We start from the raw sequence: 26,609 nt of genomic DNA on the forward strand, positions 1-26,609 counted from the left end.
ATTGACCGATCGTATAACCACACGATGCGCACACCTGTCACTCGAACGTGCGAAAACATGATAATTTTTCCCATTGTTGCACCGGATGATATCGTCCGTAAGAGACTTTTATTATTGAAATGAGACATTTATGAACAGTGAGCCCTTCTGAATCCTCACAATGCAGTCAGAAGAGGGAAAAGAAATGAGATTTGGAAGATTAAAGCCGCATGCCACCTGCGTTTCCTGCCTCCTCGCGACATCTCGCCTCCATGAATATCAAAACGGCCTTTTTGTGAGCCTGAGCAGAAGTTTGCGGAAATCAAAATCCAGGGGTAAAACGAAAGATTGTGGCGAGGGCTCCGACTGCCGCAGGGGAGGACAAGGTCAGTGCTGAATGGACGAGGGCAGCTCATTGTTTCATAGTTCATTGTAACCCTTTTCAGCATGAGACAGGAGTTATTCAGTCAAACATCGTGAATGCAAACGTATAGACACTTCAAGTCTTTCTAGGGGACGACAGAATGCTTAAATTGTGCGTGAAAACTTTCTGTGCATTCTGCGTTTGCTTCCATTTGTTCGCAATGACACCATATCTGTCAGATTTAGCTGTGAGGTTGAGTGCTTTCGCTCTTATCTCAGTTCAGCAAACACATCCATTCACGAGTGCAAGCACACACGCACGCACGCGGCCCTTATCTTAGGGATTTTGTTATCACACGCTGTTTGCATTGACGACTGGAAATAACATTAAACCATCTGAAGTGACAAGTTGATAGAAACCCTGTCACGTTTAAAGGCTGACATGTGCAATATGCTTTGTGTACGTTGAAAGCTTCAAGCAAAGCGGTGGTAGAACGACAGCCGTTTCAACAAATCCAGCAGTTGGCTCCTGGTTCCGCAAAGCATTTGTAGCAAGCTCATAATCAGTCACAAAGTGTCCTGTCGTCAACAGCAAACCAACTAAATTAGTTTTCAAGTGTACATATGCAAGTAGGAGACTGCTGTGTTTTTTTTTCTTTTTCTTTCTTTCTTTTGTCCGGCTAGAAAGCAATGTCTGAAGTCAGATAGATGCATGGGAGGTCCCAGCAGCAAGTGTTTCTCAATTCCCATCCTCACCCCCCACACCTATCTCCCCACCCTTCATATTTTAGATGTGCTTTGTTCCAGAACACCTGTTTCAAATGATTGCGTGACCTCTTCTGCGGCCATCGAGCGCCGCAGACGCCTGTTAATCGCCCACAGATTCAAGCCAGGTGTGTGGCAGAAGGGAAAACGCTTAAAACATATGCAAGGCAGGACAGTGTGGGGGGTAGGGGGGGCTGGAGGACCGGAACCGAGAAACACTGCCGGCAGCTGCCATCTTTCAAAGCGACAGAGTAGTTATACAAGGTTGTGACTACAAATATCCAATTTAAAAGTTGAACTTCTTTAGAAGAATTGAAACCGGTTAATATTGTAGGCAAATGGAACTTGAAAATTACTGCTCCATTTTATAGGCCTGGTATTCGACATGATGGCTCAAGTTGATGTTTAATAATAAACTAAGGAAAACCACAGAACTGTGGCTAACCCAGAGGGGGAAAAGCGCATAAAAAGAGAAGAGAACCATTTTGGGGAAGCAGATGAACCTGACAAATAACCAAGTAAATATGAGGGTGGGTTTTGGAACAAAGAAGATGAGAGTGTAATTAACTGAATGTGCTGGAACTGTGTGGGGTGCGTGACTGGTGGAGCTGAGGAAAAATGGCCAAATGACACAGAATCAACACAGCAGGTGAAGGGGACAGGAACAAAAGAAGAAGAAATAAATGGAGCGAGACATAGGAATCTACACTGCACACTTCAATCTGTCTTTTAGCTGAAGCTAATTTAAGTATTGAAGCTATTAGGAGTCTTAATGTGTAATGTAGGCTAAAATGTAAAATGTTTGCTTGAAAATGTAATTTTTTTGCAAAAAACAAAAAAACAAAACTTGAATATTGTTTTACATATAAATTGATGGGGCAGGGTTTTCTAATTCAGTTAAATAGCAAAATCTAAAAACCTTTCTCTTCTGGTTTTTTACTTGTTGCCAATGCCAGGGTATGTATAACGTGATGATGCACAGAAACATCTGCTGCTCGAATAGACAAACCTGTTCAAAGCCATTAAGCTTTGTCATTGTCCCATCTGTCGGGTAACAATTAGCTTCCAGTTAATGCCTTGATTAATATGTCCTTCTACCACTCAGTAAAACTTTCAAGTTGTTTTGAACTTTGCTTGGTTTTATTTTGAATTTATTGGATGTTTGCTTTGCAACAGAAAAATCCCCCTCTGTAGGATAACAGGAATTGCCACTGTAAAAAGATAATGTTTCAACGCAAATTCATCGTTAACACTGTAAAATTTGACCTTTCCGTCCAGCAACAAAATATCAGAAAAATAAAGACAACTTAGATGTTGTTGACAATTGTGCAGACTGTCGTGTTTGAGTAATATCGACGCTCACGATTGACACGCATGTCCGTTAAACCTTTTCCAAGCAAATTGATATTTTGCATATCCTCCGGATCAATACAAATGAGCTGTTTGAATAAATGTGCGGATCAATACGCATGTTTTCAAACGCAGTCACTGCGACGTGTCACACAAACAGCTTCTCCTCTACCCATCCCAGTGTTGCACAACTGTGTCTGATGATGTGAATTATAAATGCAACGTTCGTTAAAACTTGTGTCTCTGATGATACATGGTGTACTTGATGGTGCTTGTTTCCATTTTATTGCTCATTTGTCTCAATCAGCATCGCTATTATGCACTTAACGGGCTTAATAGTAGAATTTCAGAGTAAATAATGCATCTCGGTTAGATAGATTGGAGTAAGAATAGGCTAGACTTGCATTTGAATTAGAGACAATATGCACACTCTAGAAAAATATATTTCTGAAAAACAAAGTCAGCTGGTGAGCAGTTACAATCTCTCAGCCTACTGGGGAACACACTGTGAAGTGAAAAGATATTCCAAATTTACATTTTGCAGTTTTTATACTTTAATGGATGCTGTTTGGTGCCAGACTTTAGGGGATTGTGTAGGTACTATTTAAAAAAAAAATGCAGATGTCGATGCGTGAAAGGATGCTGCTGGATGGCTCAATCAAATGATTGGTTATTTCTGGTAAAATAATATCTTAAAGGGTTAAACAAGAAACCTCTGATGAGCGAAACATCTCCAACATGAATAGTTTGTTGTTTTTTCCAACGTGAGCCAATTCAAAGTTTTTCAGCTGCTCTCGCTCAAAAGTGAGATTTGCCTCATGAGACCTTTTCTTTCTTTTTTTTCTCACCCAAGGTGAACGGGCGTGACTTCTCCAAGGTTGAACATGACGAGTCAGTGGTGGAGGCCATCAGGCGAGACCCCATCGTTGTCCAGGTTCTCCGGCGAACCCCCGCCAGAGCCACCGTCGTGCAAAGGAGCTGCGGCGCAGCGCAGGACGTGTGTGTGGTCGACGTCTGCACACAAACAGACATCACATTCGAGCACATCATGGCGCTGGCCAAGCTCCGGCCCGCCACCCCGCCAGTCCCAGACATCTGTCCGTTCTTGCTCTCCGACAGGTGAGAGAAAGCACTCATTGCATTCCTTTTATAATAGCTATTAAGCAGCTCTGTCAGAGTGGAAACCCCAAGCAAAGCCAAGCACTGTGATATGATTATGCACAGGCGAACTGGCAAACAGTAATTGCTTCGGTGTGCTACATCCATTTTCCTTAATGAAGGCTTTTGCTAGGCGATTAAAATCCAATGGACTGATATAGTAGGCGGCCTGACACGGCACCCATTCTGATGCTGTTTATGGAGCTTTGCTGGACAGGAAATGAATTCATTTTGCCTCATAAAACTGAAAATCTTACAGCCTTGGTCAGTAATTACAGTGAGGCAGTCACAGGGACAATTTTCAGAGTTTGTGGCTTTAATGGGGGGAATTGTTTATGTCTTTGTCACAAAATGAGATGAAGCATAAAGACTTTGGGTATGGAAAAATGGTAAACAACTGCTAGTAAAGTCTGGTTCATGATATAAACAGGTGCCCATCTAATTTATTCCACAGAATGGGACGCGTGGATATGGGAAGACGATGTTATGTAAATTATCTTTATCGTGGTTGATTTTCTTTTCTTTAGCTGTCAATCCATACACACCTTGGAGCACGACTTTTACGAATGTCCGGAGTACATGTCCAACACTCCAGGAGAAGTGGAAAGGACAGAAGAGTACGAGTACGAGGTAGAGTTTCTCGTCACCATTTTTTACATTTTGTCGCATTGCAACCACTAACCTTAATGTATGTTATGGGAATTTGTAGGATATTTGGTGTTTTGTAGTGATGTGATTTATTTATTTACATTTTATTATTATTATTATTCCGCAACCTGCACATCATTTTATTTTGTCTATATGATATAATTTTAACAAAGTAAGATTCAAAAGTTTTTGCACAAGTACTTAATTCTTTTTTTTTTTTTTACATCTAAATAATTTTTTGGATGATTATTTTTTACTTCTACTTGGGTAGAAATATTGATTTAGTGCTACTTCTTACAACTGATTAAAATTTTTTGGCTAACCTAAAATCCTCTGGTTATAAAATTATAGCTCAAGCCGTACGGGCCACAGTAGTGCAGATAAGTTATTTATTTTAGAAAATGTGTTTCTTCGAGGAGAAAGTTGACCTTTTGCACAGTGTTTAGCAGATGCATTGTGCTGCTTAGATGATGCCACCTTGAGGTTCTCCCAGGTTGAAAGTGATGGGTATTATTTGCTTTGTCTGTTTTCCTGTGTGGTGTAATTGGTCCTTCCTGGTTCAGTGCACAGTTTTCTTGGTTAATAGGATCCCTTTGCTGTTAGCTGTGGCCTTTTAGCAACCCCCGCTCCTCCTCCCCCGGTTCAGGTCGGTGGTGGGATGGTGACAGAGGGGTTTTGTTTGGTAATAGCAGTGCTATCAGAACAACTTGGACCGTACAACATTCGCCCATTTAATCACACACCCTTCCCACCCCCCACCTGCCAGACGTTGGACACACCAAATCGGCTGTCCTCACTTTCCCCCAGTCCATCCATGTGTATCTAACTGAAACAAGAATAGCTTTCCCCTTGCAGGAAACAGAACATGGCTGCCATGCCCAGGAAAAAATTGACTTCTAACTGACAGGTTTTGCTTCACTTCAAACTGATTGCCCACCTGGGTACAGCTGTCATGATACACCTGGTGGTTCTGCCAAATCTAGCACACCATAACATTACCAGGCCCCTGCCCAGTTTCAGGGTTATGAATTTGACAGATCGAGCAAGTTTCGATTTGGAATGAATTTGTTTCCAACACATTTATATACCAAGGCGCTGGTGTATTTCTTCCCTCGGAGGCAAGGAATATTTTAATAATGACAGATTTTCATCGTTTGCACCATGCAATTAGTAAAGTGGAAGCAGTGAGGTGTGCAGAAGTCGGTGTCCGTTGGGCAAATTATTAAATCTTAATTTGGTTTGTCGCAGGTGCCACGTTATAAAAATGCTGAAAACCACAAATGAGAAAAAAAATATATATTTCAGGCAAACCTATTTTTAATATATCATCTTAAGTAAGTTTGGAGAAAGGTCAAATAATACCACTTCACACACGTTCATCAAGCTTGTACAGTGCAGCGAAATTACATTTGCATTCAGCCAAGTATAAAACGAAACGCTCTAGAGGCGTAAAAACTAAAAGTATAACAAATACACTCCACTGTTAAGCAAAGACAATTTGATTTGGTTTAATCCCACCTTTCAGGTAAGTTTTACTAGTCAAGCCAGGCACGATTACTCACCTGTGGACTCGACCACGGGGTATGAATACCTTTGCATGTTCTGCAAAATAAATATTCTTTCTTTCCCCCCACCCCCATCTTTTTCTTTTATGTAGATTAAAGGCTTGGTGTAGCTGCCACAACAGATTAGCAGGAGGTAAAAACAAATTTAGAACCCCGATCGGCCAAATTATCTCTCTTATGCTTAAAGCTGCTTACAGCTGAACGGTTGTCATCCTCTGAAATGAGGAAACAATAAGCCAGGGAACGTTGTGCTTGGCACTAATTACAACTGAATGAAACATGAGGTGGTGGCTAAGTGAATGCCCGATCGAAATGTTTCTCCCAGATGTTTAATGTGGCACCAAGCAACAGGATGAGACCTATTGTCAGTCCACCTTCTTAACATATCTTCTCTATAACAAAAGTATCAAAAAGCGTGATTTCCTGGAGTGTTGTGAAAATTTAAAGTTAAACTACCAATCAGAATAAATCATAATCCTTCTGCAATTATTAAATAATCTCTTGTAGCCTTTGACGCCATCCAATTTTCTAAGAGATTACACGTTTAATCTCATTGCAGGCCAATATCAAGGCACAAATCAACCGGTTCATCATACTGGCGAGGAGTGCGCCTGGTGCGAAGCAGTGTGTTGTGCTACAAAATCATAAACTCCTTCCGCAACCCAACCTTTGAAGGTCAGGGCTGTTTGCACAGGGGGTTAAATGCCACAGAAATTAATTTCTTCCCCTGTCAATCTCCGCTATCGTTGTTTCCCCTGACAGTAGAAACACGGGACAGGGGGTTTAATTCCTGCCTGCCCTCCACCAGAACCCCCCCCCTCACCCCCATCGCTTTACTCGTCGTTCTATCCCACAACCCTTCTTTCATTTCATCACAGAGGCGAAATGGATTTGGCAGTGTGAGGTTAATAAAGATTACCCCCAGAGTTATCTTTATGTGATTACCTTAATACACAGCAGAGATCAAAAAGAACCAGCGGTGAGTAGGACTAAATTTAGGGAAATTTCCTGGAGGAGGCGAGGGCTGCAAAGACATGAAAGACCCAACCTGCATGGCTCCACCGTATTGGCTTTGAGTTTTGTATCCTTTGACTTAATTAATATCCACGTCCCAAGGTGGAGCTTGGACAGCAACAACATGCAAATTAAGGGGGCCTGTACTTCAACGTGTATTTCTCTTCTTTGTTTTTATTAGTGAGCTAGAAATGTAGATGTTTCCATACAAATAACATTTTTACAAAAATGTATTAGACCACCACTAGTTTGCATCTGAGACCTGAACAGTCAAGCAAAGGGGGAAAGTTTCTTAAAAGAGAATAACTTTATAATCTCTACAAATAACAAAAAACAAAACAAAAAAAACAAAAAAAAAACAGGCCTGTAGTGAACGAGAAGCTGCCGGAACATTCTCATATCCACCCATAGCAGAATGCTGCTGTCTAACACAAACGGTTCACCCCAAAGTCAATATCGATGAAACATTTGTTTTATTTAGTCAAAGGGAATTTTAAAAAACACTCTTGACTTAATTAATAATAATAAAAAATATATATTTTTGTTGTTTTACGTCCAGAAGAACAGGGAAATTACGTTGTCGAAAATATTCAGACACCCCATATAACTCATCGAATTGCGACGGTACAGTCGTCTCCCTGTCATATTGTGCCTTAATTTAATTATGACCTCATTCATATGTATTCATTGCCATTTTGTCCCTTCATTTTAGTTTTTGATGGAAGACCATGTAATATACAGATATTACATGAAGGTATGCAGTCTGCAGAAGTCTGCAACTTTCCACTGATTCAGTTCCTACAGACCTATAAACCTTAACTGTCTTTCAGGTTAGCGGAAGAATAGAAAACGGAGACGGTCATGTTTTGGGTTTCTACGGCCACGCAGCTGCGTTACAATACCAAGTACATTGAAAAGTGTCAAATGCAGTGTTAAAGCACACCACCACTCAGCTGTAGAGCGTTTTAGACGTGTTCTTGACGGTAACAAATGATACCTGTCCTACCACACGATCCCATCCAGTTGGGTTTGGTAGTTGCCAGGATCACACCATGAGCGGACTGCATTCTGCTGAATATACAGTTTGGTGGAGGGACAAATATGACGTTGGGTTGTGTTTCAGGGACTGAGCACTTCTCCTTCAGTAAAAAGACGTTTTACAGCTTATAGAAGCCATAACAGATGTCCTTGTGCAGCCTGCTTTATCTCTGTTGTATTTTTTTACACAATAAAACAGTAAAAAATACTCTATGCGCAATACGTCTTTTACCACCTGAGTCGGGTAAAAGCTGTGTGATATATTGAGCGGTGAGAGGAGTTTTAGGCTTGGACTGAAAGTGTTCGGTTGCACAGTGCAAATTTTACAGCAGCACTGAATTGGCTACCTCAGATCCTTTACCTGCAACCTCAAACCAACAGACGGTTGAAACGTCATTAAAGTTATGTTCTCAAGCAAAACAATGACTCTGTAAAAGAACAACTAGAGCTCTTTCACACGAAGCTCCTTGCATTTTATTTATTTATTTATTTTTGCCATTTTTGCAAACCTAAAGCTAATGGATTATCTTTATGTAAGCTAGAAATATGTCATAAAAGTTTAGCTCTTTTAGTCTGCATGACTCATCCAAATTTCGCGACTGATTTTGACGCATTTCTTTTTCATTTTCACTATTCAGTCACCAACTGTCTCTGCAATGTCTTTTAAAAAATAATTAAAATATTTCTTTTGCTTGTGTTTAACAGGAAGTGGAGCTGTGTCGGGCGAACAGAGAGGATAAGCTGGGTCTGACGCTATGCTACCGGACCGACGATGAGGAGGACACCGGTATTTACGTCAGTCAGGTACTTAGTAACCACTATTACAGCTTTGTGCAACATAAAACTATTTCCTGTTTTGGTTTTATTGAAGTAGACATTTTAAAAGTCACACTTTTAAAATTCCAGAATACTCATGGACAGCTCTTATTTTTGGGACTCATTATTAGTCTCTTTGGAGCGAGAAGTCATTACGAGGATTTTACGAAATCCCAGACCCATTCCCGTATCTGTGTTCTAAAGCGGAGAGCGAGTTGAACTGAATTACGGAGGGAGGCGGAAAAGAACAATGTTTTGCAGCCAAACATCAACAGGGAATGAGACATGCATGGCCTAAAAGGAAGTCATGTTTGAAATATGATTCACTTCCTTCCTTTCTCATTTTTCACCTTTTAGCATGTTGTTATTCTTTTAATTAGCTCACAGCGGCGGCGGCTCTTGCTTCCTTTTCTTCTCAAAGTTTGAAATGACTTCTTCTGCCATTTACTGCCACTCATCTAAATACCAAACATGCAAAGCCAGACAGGAATGTATTACAGAGATTCTCCTAATTCACATGATTGTCAGCTCAGAAAAGAAAAAAAAGAAGAAGAAAAAAAAAAGATCCCCCTATTGCAACAGCGTTGATAAGACGGAATGGAAACTAATTATTGAGCTATCCAAGAGAAAACCAAATGAATGACGGAATTCTGGGGAACTTGGGCGACGGGAAATAAATTAGGAAATCATTCAGTCTGACTGCAGGTGCAGTTTCAATCCTATTATGAAGACAAAGACAGGCTGAAAGGAAAAGTAAGAGCTGCTGTGAGGATTAGCTTTCCCGCACGAGGGCACAGATGGCAGAATTACAGCAGTCGATTTAGCTTGAATCAGTTACATGCTTGCTGTGTCGTTCCCTGCAAAAGGTACAGCGATTTTGTCAACTTACAACCACAAAACATTACTGTAAATAAAGTCCAATGCAACTTGAAATAGATGTTCTGCTCTGCTAATCATAAAATAATAATCCAAGTGTTGAACTTATCAAATAGAACGGTGCTCTGGTGACATAAAACCAAAATGCTACTTTTTAGTCCAGTCTTACACACACGCTAACTTGGATACACCAGCTCGACTGTGAGGCACAGCAGCAGCATCGTTGCAGTGAAAAGGAATCGGAGATGGTTTTAATTTTATGCAAAAGTTGAAAGAGGAATGAATACTTTTGTAAGGCACTATATCCTGCTGCTGCTCTGCTTTTTCAGTTGTTTCTCTTGAACCTGACAAAAAGCTCCAAAACTATTGAAAGCAGACTGTGGAAACTGCCTTCCACCAACAGAGCACATGTATTTGTGTCTGTGTATTCGCTATGAAGAATCTCTCTCATTAAAATGCATGTATGGATAGCACTGATGCAAATTTCGGGAAATACGTGATCTTATTTTGACTTTTTTTTTTTATGTTTTGCACACCTTACTAAGACTTTTGATCTTGCACACAGGGGAAACAACAAAGTTTATGATCGTGCGGTGTCGGCGTGCATATCCACCGGGATACCTTTGAAGACGAGGATAAATTAAGCTATTCAGCCTAAAATTTGCAAGTTTTTGTTTAAGTTTTTCTGTTGTTTTTTCTGTTTTTTTTTTCTCAGTCCCCCCACTTTTCTTTTTGTTGCGTCCCCAACACAAGTGACGCTCTCTATTTATGTACAAAAAAAAAAAAAGAAGTTAAATCTGCAGCTGTTTGTAACCGACTCAGTCTTTAACATAGGAAGAATGTAGGCTGGAGAATGAGGTAAAAAAAATGTATCTCTCCTTTATGGGGGGAAAAACTGTGTTTTCTGCAAACAGCGTACATCAAAGTGCAGTTAGAGCGTGAAGACATTTCAGGCTGTATTTCAGAGAATACAGACACCGCTCAATGACTGACTGTCGGCATTGATTTCTGCGTTCTTTTGTGCAGGTGGAGCCGAACAGCATAGCAGCGAGAGACGGACGCATTAAGGAAGGAGACCGCATTCTGCAGGTGAATTATTTACTCTGTGACGACGATCCACTAACATCAGGTTATGTCATATTCTCAGAAATATCATGTTTTTTTTTCCAGTACTCCTCAAATAACCGCTACCCTTTTAATTAACAAAAAGAAAAGACTGAGGAAAAAAAAACCTCCCGATAGCTACTCTACCCTTATATGACATTCTTGTAAGAGAATAACTGAGCTGCTGGTGTCTCGAGTCTGGGGCAAGGATATGTATATTTAATCACCTCGTTTTATCAGGGAAATTAAAGTCCTTAGTTGCAGTTTCGCAGGCACTACATCATCTGTGAGAACTCTTTCTTTCTCTGTCCCTCATTATGCAAACCTTCCATGAGGTAAGCTACTGCGAGTAGCTTCAGTTTTAACAAAAGGTCGTTCTTTGTAAATCTGACTCGAACGGAAACGCTAAGAAACGTGGACAAATAATTGCATTTAAAGCAAAAGGGTGATCTCAGTTTTGATATCTAGTCTGAAGCATATCTGTTATCATGTCCATGAATATACATCTTTTTTTTTTTTAACACATTTTATCAGATTGGCTTGGTGTTTGTTGTTTTTACACTGAAACACTGGAGTAACAAACTTGAAAATGAATGTCCCCCTGACCCCAGACTTGCCTATAAGTGGCTCACTCTTTTCACAGGCTAACAACTTTCAGCTTGTTTTATTATTTTTTTAGCTGAATGTTTGCCTCCTTCTATTCTGAAAAAATACAATAAAAACGAGCTTTCATCCTTGAGCAACAACTTCGTTGCCAAAGAGTCGTGCTTCATAAAATGTTTTAACGCAAAGATGTGTCACTGATTGGAAGAAAAAAAAAGCCAGATATTGACCAGTCAGTATTGATGACAATTACTTACCTATGTTTCAACATGTCTCACAGTGTGCTCATTGATGTTAAAAGAATTTTTTTTTTTTTTTGGAGTGTTGGTCCTGTAAACTAAAAATCGACAGATTCCGGTCACTGGCCAATATCTCTGTCTATTTCTAAAACGTCACTTTTAATCATCTCTTGATCTTAGGTACTGGAAGACAAACGTGTCTTCAGATGATGTGGGACTGGATTTGTATTGAGTTCACTTTAGGGTTTATATTGAAATAAATGTTTTAATTTGAGAAGCAAAGGAGATCATCATTAAAAAACAGATTTGTGTATCATAAATATCAAAGCTGTACTCCTAAATAAAGGTGTTACCTACTGTCTACGAATTCCCTTTTACTTACGGTTGTTTAAGTCAGATCCCTTTCTTATCTCGGTAAAGTGACATTTTACGTAGCTTTCAGTCCAAGTAGAAGACTTTGAATCCTCTTTATTAATTGTATATTGACCTCTGAGTATCTCCCTTCTCGCAGTGTGTTGTTTGTTTCCTATGAGTGATTGGGTGGGATACGGCCTGCTATGCTCCTGGCCCTATTATCTTCCTCTGACAGCCCCATTACTCTAGTGCGGAAAAGATGAACGCCACCTGTCAAAGAACAGTTAATTGTATGTCTGGATGGTCTGGTGAGAGCAGAGTTCCACTATTGACTCCCTCTCCAGAGTGTGTAGCCTCTCCTGTGTATTCATATTAGGAGCAAGTGGCAGCGGAGAGGAAGGAAGGCGGACGGCAGACGAGACATGCGGAGAGATTAAAAAAGAAGTGTGTGGAAACGAAGACTAATGGAGAGTGAAAATATATGGATAGGGGGGAAGAAAGCAAGGAGGCTTAGAGTCAAGAAAGATCAATGATCCACACAAAAAAAACCTAATCCATCTTCTCCCGCGGCTTAATTGCGTGTAATTTAAAGGACATATGTATATTATGCTAATTTTCCTCCTCGTATGCAATGTCGGTCTTTGGTGTGCAGATAAATGGCTTTGAAGTGCAAGACCGGGAGAAAGCCGTCGCCTTGTTGTCAAGCGAAGAAGCAAAGAGCATCAGACTCCTGGTGACAAGGCCAGAGATCCAGGTAAACACGCGCACGCACACACGCAGCCCTCCTGCCCCATCTTTGACAACCTGTCATGTCAGAGAAAAGCGACTGCTGCTTGAGAGCCTTTTGGTTTTCTTTCCTGTCAAAGTGATTGTTTAGTGTACCTGCGCGCGCGCACGCACACACACACACACACACACAGATGTGTACATTCATGGGTGCGAAAGCTCAGAGAGGACTCTGACAAGATCTCGTGATTGCAGCTGGAAGAGGAGGCTGTGTGGCTGGATGACGAGCAGCAGCGGCTTGTTGAGGAGCTGAAGATGGAGATTCTGGAGGAGAAGAGGAAGCAGAGGGAACAGAGCTTTGAGATGGCAGATAAGGTGAGTAAAAGAAATCAGAATAAGAGACAAAAAAAGAGAGACGGCGGAGAAAGGATGGCGACAGCACTGCAACTGATGTGTGCGACCACAGTATCGATCTCACCAAGGCGGTGGGAAGTTAGAGGAGACATGCTTTTGTTCTTATCAACATCATGTTACCCATAGTTTACGTGAATGTTGTATTGATTAATTCAAGCTGTAATTTATATTATCTTTCCATTTCAAATATTTGTGTTATATTTTAAACATATCTTGATGGTTGTGGTTATTGCTCACTGGTAAAGGACTTAAAAATCAAAACAAATATAACTTCCCTGTCATTATCCTTAAGGCCCATTTCGCATGGGCTTAAAACTACTCTATGAACTAAAGGACTCCACTGCTATTTGAATACCACTGAACCAAGGTGATTTGAAAACTTTTATTTTGGTGTGAAGACGATCAAATTGCCAAACTTTTGGGGCTCCCTAAATAAATTATCCTTAGCATCCTTCCCAGCCATCCTTCATGTCTTTATAATGAAGGAAAGGCTTCAACCTCTCCTTTAGCTTTAACATGCAATATTCCGAATTTGCATCCAACGTCAGCAACTTAAACCTCTTTGTTTTACTTTTGGCCATCTCCGAAATGATGCCTTACCTCTTGTACGCAGAGTAAAGAGTCTTCTGTTTCTTAATTTAAAGCTTCAAGGCGATGAGGACGTCACAACAGACACGGCCACCTGTTCTTCCAACAATCAGGACAGTGGATTTGGGCGCAGCACAGACAGTACCGAGCACCAGCCTTTGTTGGCAAGACTTTACAGGAGGAGCCCAGCGCAGTGCCTGAGGGATCGATGGCAGTCAGAACATCCACACAACAGGCGAGGGACCGTTGTACCACAACACGCTCAAAGCACAAAAACCCATTCAACGAGCCAAGGCAACGAAAGCGTAGTGAGTATTCGTAACAGTGGTTGCGGAGTCCGAGGCTTAGAGAACTGCTTCCAGCAACTTTTAGAACTCAAGTGCCAAATACGAAACGGGGGCGAATGTGGGGTGTACTCCATTAGACACAGCATAGAATGTAGTCTCACTGGGCAAGGTGGAGGGGATGGAGATAGTGAAGGTGATGTTGGTGCAGGGGGAGGGGTAGAGCAGGAGTTGAAGATGCTGAACGAAGAGCTGCGCAGCATTGAGTTGGAGTGCCAGAGCATCATGCAAGCCCATCAACTACGCAAGTCCCAGCAGCTTGAGCAATCACAGTCTGCACCCTGCTCACCAGGAACGAACCAGAAAACTGGACAAAAGAGGCACGGGAGGCTGGCGGACATTCATGAGTACCCCGAGAGGTCCGACAGCGACAGAGTTCGCGAGAAGGACAGCTCCAGTGCCTACAACACAGCGGAGAGTGCCCGGTCAACGCCTCTTGGCATGGAGAGATCCCCTGATCATTCGCTGCAGAGACAGATCAGCATTACCAACCAGAAAAACCTCAGGCTTGCCTCTTCTGCACCATCCAATCCCATTCCTATCCCCAAGCCTCAAGGAACACATAGGCCGTGCAGGCCAGCCGATCAAGGTCCAGTCATCTCCAGCAGCCCCGACCAGAGCAATCCGTCACGGTCTGAGTCGGACCCAGCTCTACCGGCGGACGATGAAAGATGCGACAAAAAGGGAAGGAGCAGAGACTCGAGAAGAGCTCTTCCTTATGGCGCTTCATATCAGACGGGCACCTACCACGGCCAGGGAGGATCCAAGCAACTTCAGGTTTGTATTATGAAAACATACCTATGTAGTGCACATCTACATAAAGCATTTCTGAATAACTGTGGCGAACATCATCTTTGTTGCAGAGCTATATGCAGCTGCTCCAGCAGCACTCGTCCCTGGAGTACTCACAGAGCCAGCTGAGTCTCCTCAGCGTGTGTCGAGATCCCATGCATCGCAACGGTCGTACGGGGGAGCCTCGCCTGGAGTGGAAAGTCAAAGTCCGCGCAGATGGGACACGCTATGTCGCCAGGAGACCCGCTCGCGACCGCATACTTAGGGAGCGGGCGCTCAGAATCAGAGAAGAGAGGAGCGGAGGCATGACCACAGATGACGACGCGATGAGTGAGATGAAGATGGGCCGCTACTGGAGCAAAGAGGAGAGGAAGCAGCATTTGGCAAGAGCCAGAGAGCAAAGGAAGAGGAGGGAGTTCATGCAGAAAAGCCGTCTCGATTGCCTAAAGGAGGGACCGGCGAGCGGGACCGAGGGCAAAAAGGAGATCAACATCTTGGAGCTCAGTCACAAAAAGATGATGAAGAAGCGGAACAAAAAGATTCTGGACAACTGGATGACCATCCAAGAGCTGATGAGCCATGGGGCGAGGGTCCCAGAGGGGTCTACTGTTCATAATGCCTTTCTTTCTGTCACCACTGTTTAAGGGACGTTGTTTAAATACTTGATGCAGGCATATTTTTTAAAATCAGGTGCATCGTTGCTTTGCTTTAGAAGTCATCACTCCTTGAAACCACTGTAAAGGGAGAAATGTCGTGGGTGAGAAACTCTGTAGCATTCCCTGAGCAACTTTCTTGCTAACCGTTGACGAATGTTCAGCAATCAGTACCACACGTCAGTCATTTAAAACACGACGCAAGACGCTTTTAAGCCGGACCAACGTTTTTTGGGGGTTTTTTTGGTGATATGGTGGTGCCTCGTAGCATGTCGGTTCAATCAGTTTATAAAGCGTGAACGAACCGACAACGTTTTGTACGCTCTGTTTTGTGTCTTAATATCTGTCATTTTTATGTTTCATAATATATGAAGCAATTTTACTTGCCTCATTCGAGCTGGCCTTTTATATGGGGAAGATTGCAGTATTTTTTACACTTTGTAATCTCAAATTTTGTAAGATTTTTTTTTTATGCAGAATGTCAATTGTATCGTAAACGATTATCATAATTTCCTATTTATATTTGTATCACCAAAACCCGCCACTGTCGAGGTGAGACTATTTGATTGTACTATAGCTAATGCTGTACGCCAGACCAGCAAAACAGGAAATAAGAAATCTCAAAAGGAAAAACCCTGCTGGAGACAACTCCTTTACATCGCAACTGCATCGACTGTCAGAGTTGTCAGTTTACATCACTAAAAATGTCAACATGCTATGTCAAAGGGACACTTTAGACATAAGTTAGAAGGGTTCTTTGAAACAATTTTACCTCAGCTTACAGTTAAAACTGAATTATCAAGAATTCAATGCTTTGCTAATGAAATCATCGCCTGATACTTTAAAATATGAACCTGTGAGTTATGTTGAAATCGTCTGAGTTTAATTTATATTGTTTACTTTCTAATTGTATTTATTGTAAATTAAGTTAATTGTCTCCTCAGATTCTCTTAATGTGGGGTATCCTGGGGAAAGCAACACTTTTCAATGCGCTGGGAAGACTTTGTATCATATTTTCAGCCTTTCAGCACTGCTGTTTTTACTGCAAATTGAGTAATTGTTGATAATGTTTGTAAAACTGAATAAAGAAAGCAACAAAAAACATTGTCCTTGTGTATATATTGATTTATGTTTATGTTCTTTTAACTTTAGACATTTAGGACTGATGATTTAAAGTTTCACCTGCATATTTTGTTGTATATTATTTTGTTGTAAGGTATGCTCCAAATAGGGTGAGGGTTATTAATCTTTGTTTGTATTTTGGGGTATTTTGGCTTTCATTAAAAAGCACAATTTAATTAACACAATGCACTGCATTAAAAAAAGTTTATTTCTGATTAAAATGATTATGATTAAGATAAATCTTCAGCCTCATTTACCACATCAAACAACTTAAATTTTATTCCAGGACTCTTAGGCAATCAAAGCCTGGGAGTCCTGGATTAGGCCATAAGATTTAGTGTCTTGTGGCCTAATGGCATGAATGGTGATTCGCCCTGTTGCTGCCTTTTACTGTATTCATGTATTCATATTGGACATGACTAACAGCGTGGAAGGTTGGGACGTGTGCATGTGAGGAGCAATAGCATGGCTGTGCCGTAACAGGAAGCATTAAAGCTAAACTATCCTCCCATTTCAACGCATTAAAGAGACACCTGTGAAGTCTCCGTTGCCCCTGTCCACAGCCCAGTGAGCTGAAGAATTAATGAGACACTTCAGACTGGCATCCTCATCACTGGAGCCTTTATGCATAATATTAAATCAGGTAAGCAACACATCCACCTCCTTCAAACCCTGCCTGCCTTCCCCATATATCATATCCGAAGCCACTGTATCTGTGTGGCAAAAAACCAAACATTCCAATCGGTTTCTAAGGACCAGAGGAAAAATAATTGGGTGTATTTGAATGTTGTGTTACACCCCCCAGTTGTATCCTTGCTTACGTTTTCATCCATAAAAGCAAAATAGCTGTGGTTTTGAGGCTGCAATGCCTTGGAATGAGCTTCAAAGTATTACAACTTTTCTTAAATGTTTTATGGCAGCAGGTATGTTATATGGCAGCAGGTATGACAGAAAATCAACATCTAAAAGAAAAAAAACAGCATAAAAGTTTTATTGCTTTTTTGCAGACTCAGGCATTGGAAATAATAAATAAAACATCAGAAAATAGTTAATGGTGAGTTGAGAGCGTGGATATCACAATCCTTTTTAAAAAAAAGTAAAAATAAGGCTACATAAGATGACATTCTGTTGTTTGTGGATGAAGGACTGACGAATCCACTTGCATAAAGCGCTGTTGGTCGATGAATACATTAACAACATATCCAAAATATCCGCAGTTCTGACACGTGTGCTGATCGCAGCTATTTGGTTAAAATGAGACCGACTTTACTTTGATGTTATCAAAAACACAGCCAGGCAAGATGAGCGCACACATGCTGGTAGGAGAGAAAAAAAAAAAGCAGAAGACAGAAATAATGTGAATAAGATTGGTCAGAATCTATAAGAGATACAGCCTCTCATTCCTGAGTAGTACAGAGATTTTGGCTTTTTTACTATCATTTTACACTGTTTAGTTACAATTTGCATGTGTATAATTGTCGGATAAGCTTAATAATGAAAAAGCATTGCACAGTTTTGATTATGAAATCATGATCCCGATAGTTAAAGTGGAGCAGTAAAGGTAGAGGAGATGGAGAAAACAAGCCTACAACTCTCTTTAATCTAACGATGCCTTTGAAGTTAGCAGGGGAACCAGAACAAAGTCGGGCGTTCTTTGCCGAGACGAGAGCTTAAACGTTGTGATGAGAAACAGGTGACACATTATGTGTGACTCTGAGTCCTTGAAGGTGATTATATGGTATTTATGTATGGAGGTAGTCGACTGAAGCTTCAGTATAATAAAAAAAAGGGATATTATCAAAATGTGCCATATCTATTTGATTGTTCAGTACAGCAAGATGAAAAACAGAAGACGATAAAAACAGGACAGAAAAAAGGGACAGAGATAAATGTGTCAGGTTGTTGTTTTTGGGGTTTTGTTTTATTGATTTTAGTTTTATATTCTTTGATTAGATCCGCTTTGTCTCTGTTTTGCCTTGGTTCAGTCCTTTGGTTTTATTGGGTTCCTTCTGTCTGGTTATTTGTTAGAGTCAGATTCCTACTTACCCAGTTTGTGAACTCTCCCTCCCTCGCCCCCTGTGCCATTTTTTTTTCTCTCTCTCTCTCTCTCTCTCCTCTGCCTGCTTCCACAATCAAGTTCCCCACTATATGTACCACTCATTCTCAGTCACTCCTTGCTGGTTCCTTTTGTTATATCCTGTTATTTCCCTGCTGTCACTTTCCTCTGAACTCCTGTTTTTGTTTTGCTCTGGCTCCTGGTGATTTTTGTAAGTTTTCTTCATTATTGTGTATGAAACATTCTTCATCTATCTGTCTTTCTGCATTTGGGTCCAACTTAACCACTACACACCATGACAAAATGGTTATTTACTTTTATGTTTTCCCTCTTTATCTTGTTAAAACATTAAATAGTATAAAGGAAAGAGAACTATATCTTCAAATACAAACTTTCTTCTTTAAACCAGTCATACAACAATAAAGAAGCGTCCATAATATTAAGTACAATCAAGTTAGCCATGTCTGACATAATAAATATGCTAAGTTCTAATTTACTTAGCTTTTGTTGTCTGACCACAAAGTAAACCAATGTCTATTTTCCACCCTCTAGTTCCACTGAATCCAGAAAGAAAAAAAATAACTGAGAGCAGAGGAAATAGCAAACTGGTCAAAACCAAGTAAATGTATAATGCTAATAATTTTAACAAATGCAAATTATTTAAAGTAGCATTATGGTCAACAATGCGTGGCTGCTGTTGTAGGTAAAACTGACTTGTACTTTAAATATGCTGTGGTCAGGGGGATAAACTTCATCACAACCTATTAAGGTGGAAGAAAAAATATGTCTCTTGTTTACAAAATAGGTTGTATGCGATTTGGAAAGACATGCGCATTTAAATATTATCTGTTTTTTGGGGGGCGGGAGGGATTTGTCAGCGCAGCAACAATAACAACGTCCATTGTACATTCTCTATGCAATACAATCAGTATTTATGCCTCCATCTAAAATAAACGACTGATTAGAGCTGGTTAATGACAGTTAATTTTCCATTCATTAAACTTCTATTCACGGCCCCAATTATACACTAATGACTGATTCAGAGTTCTAATTAACAGTAGGCTTTTTTTTCCTTTTTTTTTTGCCGCCTTGTCATGAAGGACACCTCCGCAAAAGTCGCTATTTATATGTGTCTTTGTTGATCAATCTTATTAAATGCTTTAAATGTTTGTTTTGGTTGATGAAATATTTCACTGAATGCTAACTCCTGTTGTAGTTCTTTATGGTGATAAGCAACTTAAAAAAAAAACGCCTAAATTCATTTAGCAACAATGAAAGATGTTTATTTGCAAAGTCGTGAAAGCATGTCTTTGAACGTCGCACTAGCACCAGTTGACTCCGCCTACTAATGGGCTAACCTGCTAGCTCACCTGTTTCTCATCAGCTCATCAAATCACAGCTTGACAAGACAAACAGGACTCTCCTCAGGTAACACATTGTTTGCTCTGATTTGAAGTATTTTGACGAGATTAATACAATTTAGGATAAGACTAATATAAGGAAATATGGAAAAAGTGAAGCTCTGTATCATTTTGGAAACATTTTTTTTGAGAGCTGGGTTACTCCTTGTATCACACATTGAGATCTGCCACAGCAGCAAAGAATAGATGCGATAAAAACGGCAGCATGAAATCTGTTGGCGAACACAGAGGCAAATCTGCCCCTTTTGTTGGGAATATACAATAAACAAATGCATTTATCCGATACCTTTCAAAGACGTACCAGAAAGCACTAACAGCGGGTTTTTTTCTTCTTCTGTTTTCCAACCGCAAAGTCATGCAGAGTTGTAAGATTCCCAATAAAGGTGGCTCAACTTCTGCCTAATGAGAATTATAAAATATTCAGAGGCCCAGCACCACTGCAGATTTAACGCTTGAGATAATTGAGACAGAATTCAGAGAAAGAGCAGGAGGCAAAAAAATAAAAAAAATAAAACGAAACTATCCTTTCATGGGATGGTTGGAGAGAGATGTTAAGGGTTTTTTCCTGCGTAACATCCTGCTTCCCTTTTGCCTGTTCGTACTACAACGCAGTATATAATACAAATCTAAAATACTCTGTTTTGTGTTTGTTTAAAGACGACTTCGTTAAAAAAAAAAAAAGTGTGTCTCAGAGTAGTGACATTACAAAGAGCTTCCACGTGGTTTCGTTACCCAGTGGATCTGAAGCGTGGTTTATCCTGTGGGGTGAAAGGCTTTGATTGAACAGTGATGTGCTCAACTATTGATCCGGCTGACTGCGTCTGATCTTGCTGGTTCACTGAAAGCATCATTACGGGCTCGCTGGTGTGGAGTGCTTTGCTGAGAATACCGGCTCTGCTCCGCTTGGAGAGTTTGGTGCACCCTGAGCGGAGTACGAGACATTAAGAAAACGGTTTTTAGTTAGTTTTTTTAAAAGCCCAATCTTTTCCATTCACTTTTCTGTGTTGCTCTTTTGGCAGCAAACATCAGAAAAGCCTTTTTATTTTAGAAAGAAAAAAAAAAGCCGAATAAAGTTCTATAAAAGAAAAGACAAGAATAGAGGTCCGACTGTAAAGTGCCATTAGGAGATGCTACTCTGAAAGCACAGCTTTAGGTTTGGTCGTCTGACAATCCCGCAAAATACAAACGTAAAGACCAAAAGGATGTGATGTAATGCTTTCCAGTCACTTGCATTGTGTTTTAGGCCTGTCATGATGTCATCTGCAGGATAATTAAGTCCAGTAACTTTGCATGTTAGGCATTCTGAAAGCTTGTGCAAAGTTGTGCCTCGATAGCCCTGCTTACTTGTACTCGGCTCTAATTAGCTGATGCAACTTCATATTTATGTAGATTTACACTTGCAGGAATCCAATTATGACTTACTGAAAACCAGGACAGCTCTCAGACAATGTTTACGGTAAGGTACAACTTCTTAGCGAAATTACAAGATGACACAAAGGTGTAAATTGAAGTAAACATGGCGTCCAAGAAATAGGTGCGGCATTTAGAAAGAGCTCTTTTGATTATTTCAGTATGTCTCCCTAGACGCTGAAGTGTTTTCGAAAAGTTTATTGCCACAAAAATAATGGACGGTTCCCTCCAAGTGGCTCCCTATAACCAAGAGCCGTTAGACTTGATGAAAGCAAATTGATTCCAGAATGAGAAATGTCTCCGTGAGATTACCTTAGTCATTGAGAAGACATGTCTGTTATTTTTGTTAATACATTTTGTATGACCAGACAACAGGGCACAGATGGTGCTTCTGTCTTTCACAGCCCCTTAGAAGCAGCGAAGAAGGAAGAAAACGGTAAATTAAAACCAACAAGTCCAGAAACGTGAAACAGTTGCTGCAGATTTACGAGAAGCGGCAGACGGATGTGGTTAAATCACATCGGGAGTGAAGGGGAGCCGGTTTACGTCAGGGAAGAATTTAGTTAAAAGCAGCTTTGTACAAGACATTCCATCAATATTGGGAATTTATATAACCTCAGTACTAGTGCTGAGTTTGGTTTTAGATAAAAATAAAAATAAAAAAAACTGTAGAAGTTGGATTGACAGCCGTCAATCTTACTCTACTGTCTGCTGTTGAAAATCAAAACCTTGTTTTGTTAGCTTGACTGAACTAATTATTGCGATTTTGGCAATATCTGTTGAACAAATATATTTTTTATTCGATTGTAAAGGACGAGTAAAAGAAAACGGAACAGTAATCCGTCGGAAAACAATATTTAGGTATGGAATACCAGAAATCCTGCAACTCTAAAAGGTCGAAACCTTATAAGAGGACGAGGGTTTATCTAAGCTTCCAGAAATTTCTCCTTTGCAACTCCAGTCCTATTACACAATTAAAGCGCTGAGATCTGATCTGCTGCTGCCTGCATAATGAGAAGCTTATCTCAGTGTAGATTTCCTGATGGTCCTAATAGAGCTCAAGATCCGCCCAGAGAAGGACAGCTTATCTCCGGTCATTCTCCACCGTTATCGGCTCCAGATAGCAGAGATGAGGAAACAGACTTATTTAGAAAAACTGAGAAAATTTAGCGTTTAATTGAAGTAGATCTGTTCATTGAGGGGGAAAAAAGAAAACGGTTCCATGTTAAAAAGTAACCACATAAAAACATACACAGCATAATACAGGATCTTGTATTATTCATATAATGGTTATCAACCTATTTTCTGCCCGACGTTCCCATAATTTACCTTGGATGTCGATTTATTTTAAAGTCCTGAAAATGTCATGTCATCGAACAACTTTTGCAGGACGCTTGGAAGAGAAACGGGCCCACAGCATCACAGATTATCCACTATGCTCGACGTCGGGCGTGATGTTTGTACTTGAAAAGCTCAATTTGACTTTTCAAGAACTATAAGTGACATAAAATGCTTCTGAACAAGTCAAGATGTGATTGGTTTGTTGCTAGTGAAATAATTATTTATCCATCAGCCTCATCCACTATAGTTATGTGAACTAAGAGTTATTTTCCAATAATATACATTCAACTGATGGCACTGGGGAAGCAGATTCTTTATACATTACTTATAAATAAATCTCTGTTTCCCAACCAGTTAAATTTGCTACCTTTCTGTGTCTTTTCACACATCGATCTTTGTCAGAGTCTGTAGGTCTGTCGAAAGAGATGAAAGCCAAACTTTCTGAAATGCATGTAGTCTATAGGTAGGGAACCCTTGAGCTCTGTGTTACAGATAAAAGGTTAGGTCCAAAACTCAGGACAGGGAAGGTGTTCTCTAATGATAGGCCTTTTTACTTCAAAGCCGTTGAGGCTGGCAGGCTGCAGCAGCTCGAAACGTCCAAGATGGTTTTTTGTTTTTTTTTTTCCCCTTTTTTGGCAGTTTGACAAGTGAAGGAGCAGGCTTGTAATGATCCCAGAGCTGCAGAAAGGGACAGGTTAGCAACAAAAAGCAGAAATAATGATGGCCAACAAAGCAGGGCTGGGCGCAGAAAGCATCCACCACTGGGAAGAGGGGGGGAAAAAATCAGGAAAATATTGGGGACTCTTCTCGGTGCACGTCTGTCGGCCGAAGACACGACAGCCGAAGCGTTTTGTGGTCTCTGAAAGCAAAGCAAGAAAACGCTTTTGTAAATGGATCACTCTGAGCAAAGACTGATCACTTTTTCTCTGTGGCACGTATCGGTTTGGTTTCGCTGTCCCTCCGTCTGACTAGTTAACGATGTGCAGAGTTCAAGACAATGCTCAAACTTGGCAGAGAGGGAAAATACAATATATTGAAGAGTAAAAAGGAAAAAAACTCAATAAAATATGCTTGTGGAAAACACCAAAAACCGTAGTAGGCTGTTTGACAACATGACAGAGAACTGTATGCTTTGGAATTGATTCTGCTAATTAACTGTATGAGACAGCAGAGCTTTCTGAATCTCTACTTAATGGCCGGTCAATACAGACCAAATCTGTACACTCCATGTTTTGCTTTGGGCTCTCATCGTGCCATTAATCAATAAAACAGTTGTTGTGATTTACTGTAACACTCGCATTTTGCTTATTGCTGGACCAAGCAATATAATTCTCAGTGGGGAAAGTCTTAAACATTGCGGTCAGTTGGGAAAAGTAAAGTTGAGTGAACCTTACCTTTTGAATAATCTCTGCTCCCAAAAACTGCAACACCAGAATAGTCTTAGAAAAACTATCAAGCAATATAGTGATCATTCACTTCTTTATACGTTTGTGTTATGTAGTGGTCATAGACATCATTCATCATCAATTATATTTACTTCGCCAGGGCATTGCCTTCCTGCGCATTTCCTCTCAGAGGAAAAAAATTCTCACTTTCAGCACAGTTTGGGCTTTCCTCATTGACTTGGATTCTCTCCAGTCAATTTTTGACTTAAAGACGCTTAAAAACACTAAGTGAACATGACAGCAGCCTCATTCGGATCTGCGTTTCTCTTTGCAGAGGAAGATGATTGTTTACAGCGCAGGCGATATCCGCTAAGCTTCTTAGTGTTTAACTGTCGCATTATATACGTCGCGGGCAAACCTGAGCAACTGGGTAAAATTTAAAACCTCAACAAAGTCTAAAGCTCCAGGAAGTAATTGTTTCAACAGATGAGAGCCCAGATTCTCTGGACGAAGCAAAATGTGGCACAAGGGGCTGGTTTTTACCAGGCTAATATCAACCATGACAGAAACGGAAACGGAAACAGGATACTAATACCTTTAAAGTACTTTGTAGGAAGTCCCCCCAAAATTTCACCTCAATTTTTCCCTGCCGTGTTTGCATGATTCCATTTCTCACATTTGTTGTTGCTTCGAGAAGAAAGAAAGAAATTCTCTGTTGAGTTGTTAAAATTAGCAAACGCTGATTTCACCAATGTCACAAATCTCTGGAGTTGGGTTCATTGGTGCTGAAGTCGCACATTAAGCTACACCCAAAGAGCCACGACAAAAATAAAACTACATGCCATCTCATTATTCTGTGTGTCAAAAAAAAGAAACAAATGAAATAATTCCACTTATTTGTAGTTATTTCTTATTTGTTGTCTAGTAACACCGTTCCTTCCCTGTTGGGCCCTCCATTATAAGGTAATCCACTCATTCACCTTCCTAAATCTCCTATACAATAACCTGAGAATTTTCCTCAGGGTGCTGATTCCCTGTTAACAAGCAATAAAGTACAGTTGAGCTAAGACCTTTAATCCTTCAATCCTTCATTGGCAATGGAGGGAAGGGTCACCTAAGGAAAGAAGAGGTGGGGGATTAAATTTTTTTATTTATTTCTTTTGCTTTTAAAGCTGTACCGTCTGTCTCCTTCCATCTCGGCTTCCCCCTTACCTCAGAATCACCTGAGCCATATGTCCGCATCATGTGTCGACACATAATTTAAATGCAAATGGCTAATCAGCCCCTCTAGCCCGAAGCTTCACAGGAATCAGACATTCAACAACAGACATTCATTCCGTTATCAGGTATACAGGAAACTCGGCTTCACCACAATCAAATAATTAAACTTGCATCTTTATGGGCCTGTGCCCGAGAGTAATGTTTGCTTCGTTTCCACGTAGACCCATGCTCCAGTACGCAGTGATTTTGTGCAGAAAGCATTATTTGAAACAGAACCCAATGTCAGAGAGTATGTCTCGTAATGATCTCCAGAGCTTGTTGTTATCGGAGTTGGGGAATATTAAAATATATATATCTTAGCTCGAGATGCAATACTTTTTCATTTCTCCACGTTAATTACATTTTAATGCCAGCGTAGGCATTTAACCTTTTCCGACACCGATAACATTAGCCGCTCTCCTTGTTCGGCGTAAACACCGGGGAATAGATCCTCGGAGCCACACCAATTACTGGTCCTGTGTGAAGCCTCCTCTGCCATCCCAGACAGCTGGGGGAGAGAGAAAAAGAGCATATCGCACTGGGAGCTACTGTACATGGTAATAAGCAGAGCAGAGTGTTGCATTGTTATGGCTCTTGTATCGAGATGCTTCTCATATTTAGAGGTCAACTTTTGTTTATTATTACCCTAAAATATCCTCTTTTTCACGCTGAAAGCTGATGCATTAATATTGAATAGAAAAGTGTTTTTAGACGTGCTCTGACAATGACGGATCACGCGGCGTAAAGCAGACAAGACAAACTGCTAAACAAACCCGTCTGACTCAGCTTTATAATACGAGAGAACTGAAAGATATTAAAGCATTCTTGTTTTTTCTTTTCTTTTTTGGAAGGAGGGGCCATAAGGTATGCAGTTATTATTCAGAGAGAGACGAATCTCTTAAGCAAATCCCCCTGTGATGAGTGAACTCGAGCTCAAAAGGCTACAACAATTCAGCTCGAGGCTTCGTGCGTCGTCTTGTTGAATAATTGCCCGATTTCTGCATTCATTGTACCCTCCGCGGTCACGCTCCCAAAGAAACGCGATGCTTTCGGTGTCAGAAAAGACAACGTATTCATGTAGGTGCTTCAGGCATGTTGGGTGGTTCGGACAGTAGCTGTTTCTGAATCCGTATTCACAAGTCATAGAGGGTCACTTCCACCTGTGTGTTGCCTTTTCCTTTCCCGGTCTTGCGTGAATTCCTTCACGAATATTACTCGATTAAAA

General features: G+C 40.6%; 2 protein-coding genes across 2 annotated transcripts in view; both read left to right on the top strand.

Moving 5' to 3' along the window:
- The window catches only part of pdzrn4 (PDZ domain containing ring finger 4), a 34,912-nt gene extending 18,420 nt beyond the window's left edge, over positions 1 to 16,492 (top strand). Inside the window, exons 2-9 of the mRNA XM_007578873.2 lie at positions 3,311 to 3,576; positions 4,143 to 4,245; positions 8,586 to 8,684; positions 10,599 to 10,661; positions 12,525 to 12,626; positions 12,854 to 12,973; positions 13,657 to 14,721; positions 14,808 to 16,492. Coding sequence (XP_007578935.1) covers positions 3,311 to 3,576; positions 4,143 to 4,245; positions 8,586 to 8,684; positions 10,599 to 10,661; positions 12,525 to 12,626; positions 12,854 to 12,973; positions 13,657 to 14,721; positions 14,808 to 15,380 — 2,391 coding nt within the window. The 3' untranslated portion in view covers positions 15,381 to 16,492. The remainder of the gene's footprint in view (positions 1 to 3,310; positions 3,577 to 4,142; positions 4,246 to 8,585; positions 8,685 to 10,598; positions 10,662 to 12,524; positions 12,627 to 12,853; positions 12,974 to 13,656; positions 14,722 to 14,807) is intronic.
- A 3,435-nt stretch (positions 16,493 to 19,927) lies between these two features.
- The window catches only part of pphln1 (periphilin 1), a 67,720-nt gene continuing 61,038 nt past the window's right edge, over positions 19,928 to 26,609 (top strand). Inside the window, exon 1 of the mRNA XM_007578894.2 lies at positions 19,928 to 19,995. The gene's annotated coding sequence lies outside the window, so the exon portion shown is untranslated. The remainder of the gene's footprint in view (positions 19,996 to 26,609) is intronic.

Source organism: Poecilia formosa, unplaced genomic scaffold (assembly GCF_000485575.1).
Source record: "Poecilia formosa unplaced genomic scaffold, Poecilia_formosa-5.1.2 Scaffold9, whole genome shotgun sequence".
Lineage (NCBI taxonomy): Eukaryota > Metazoa > Chordata > Actinopteri > Cyprinodontiformes > Poeciliidae > Poecilia > Poecilia formosa.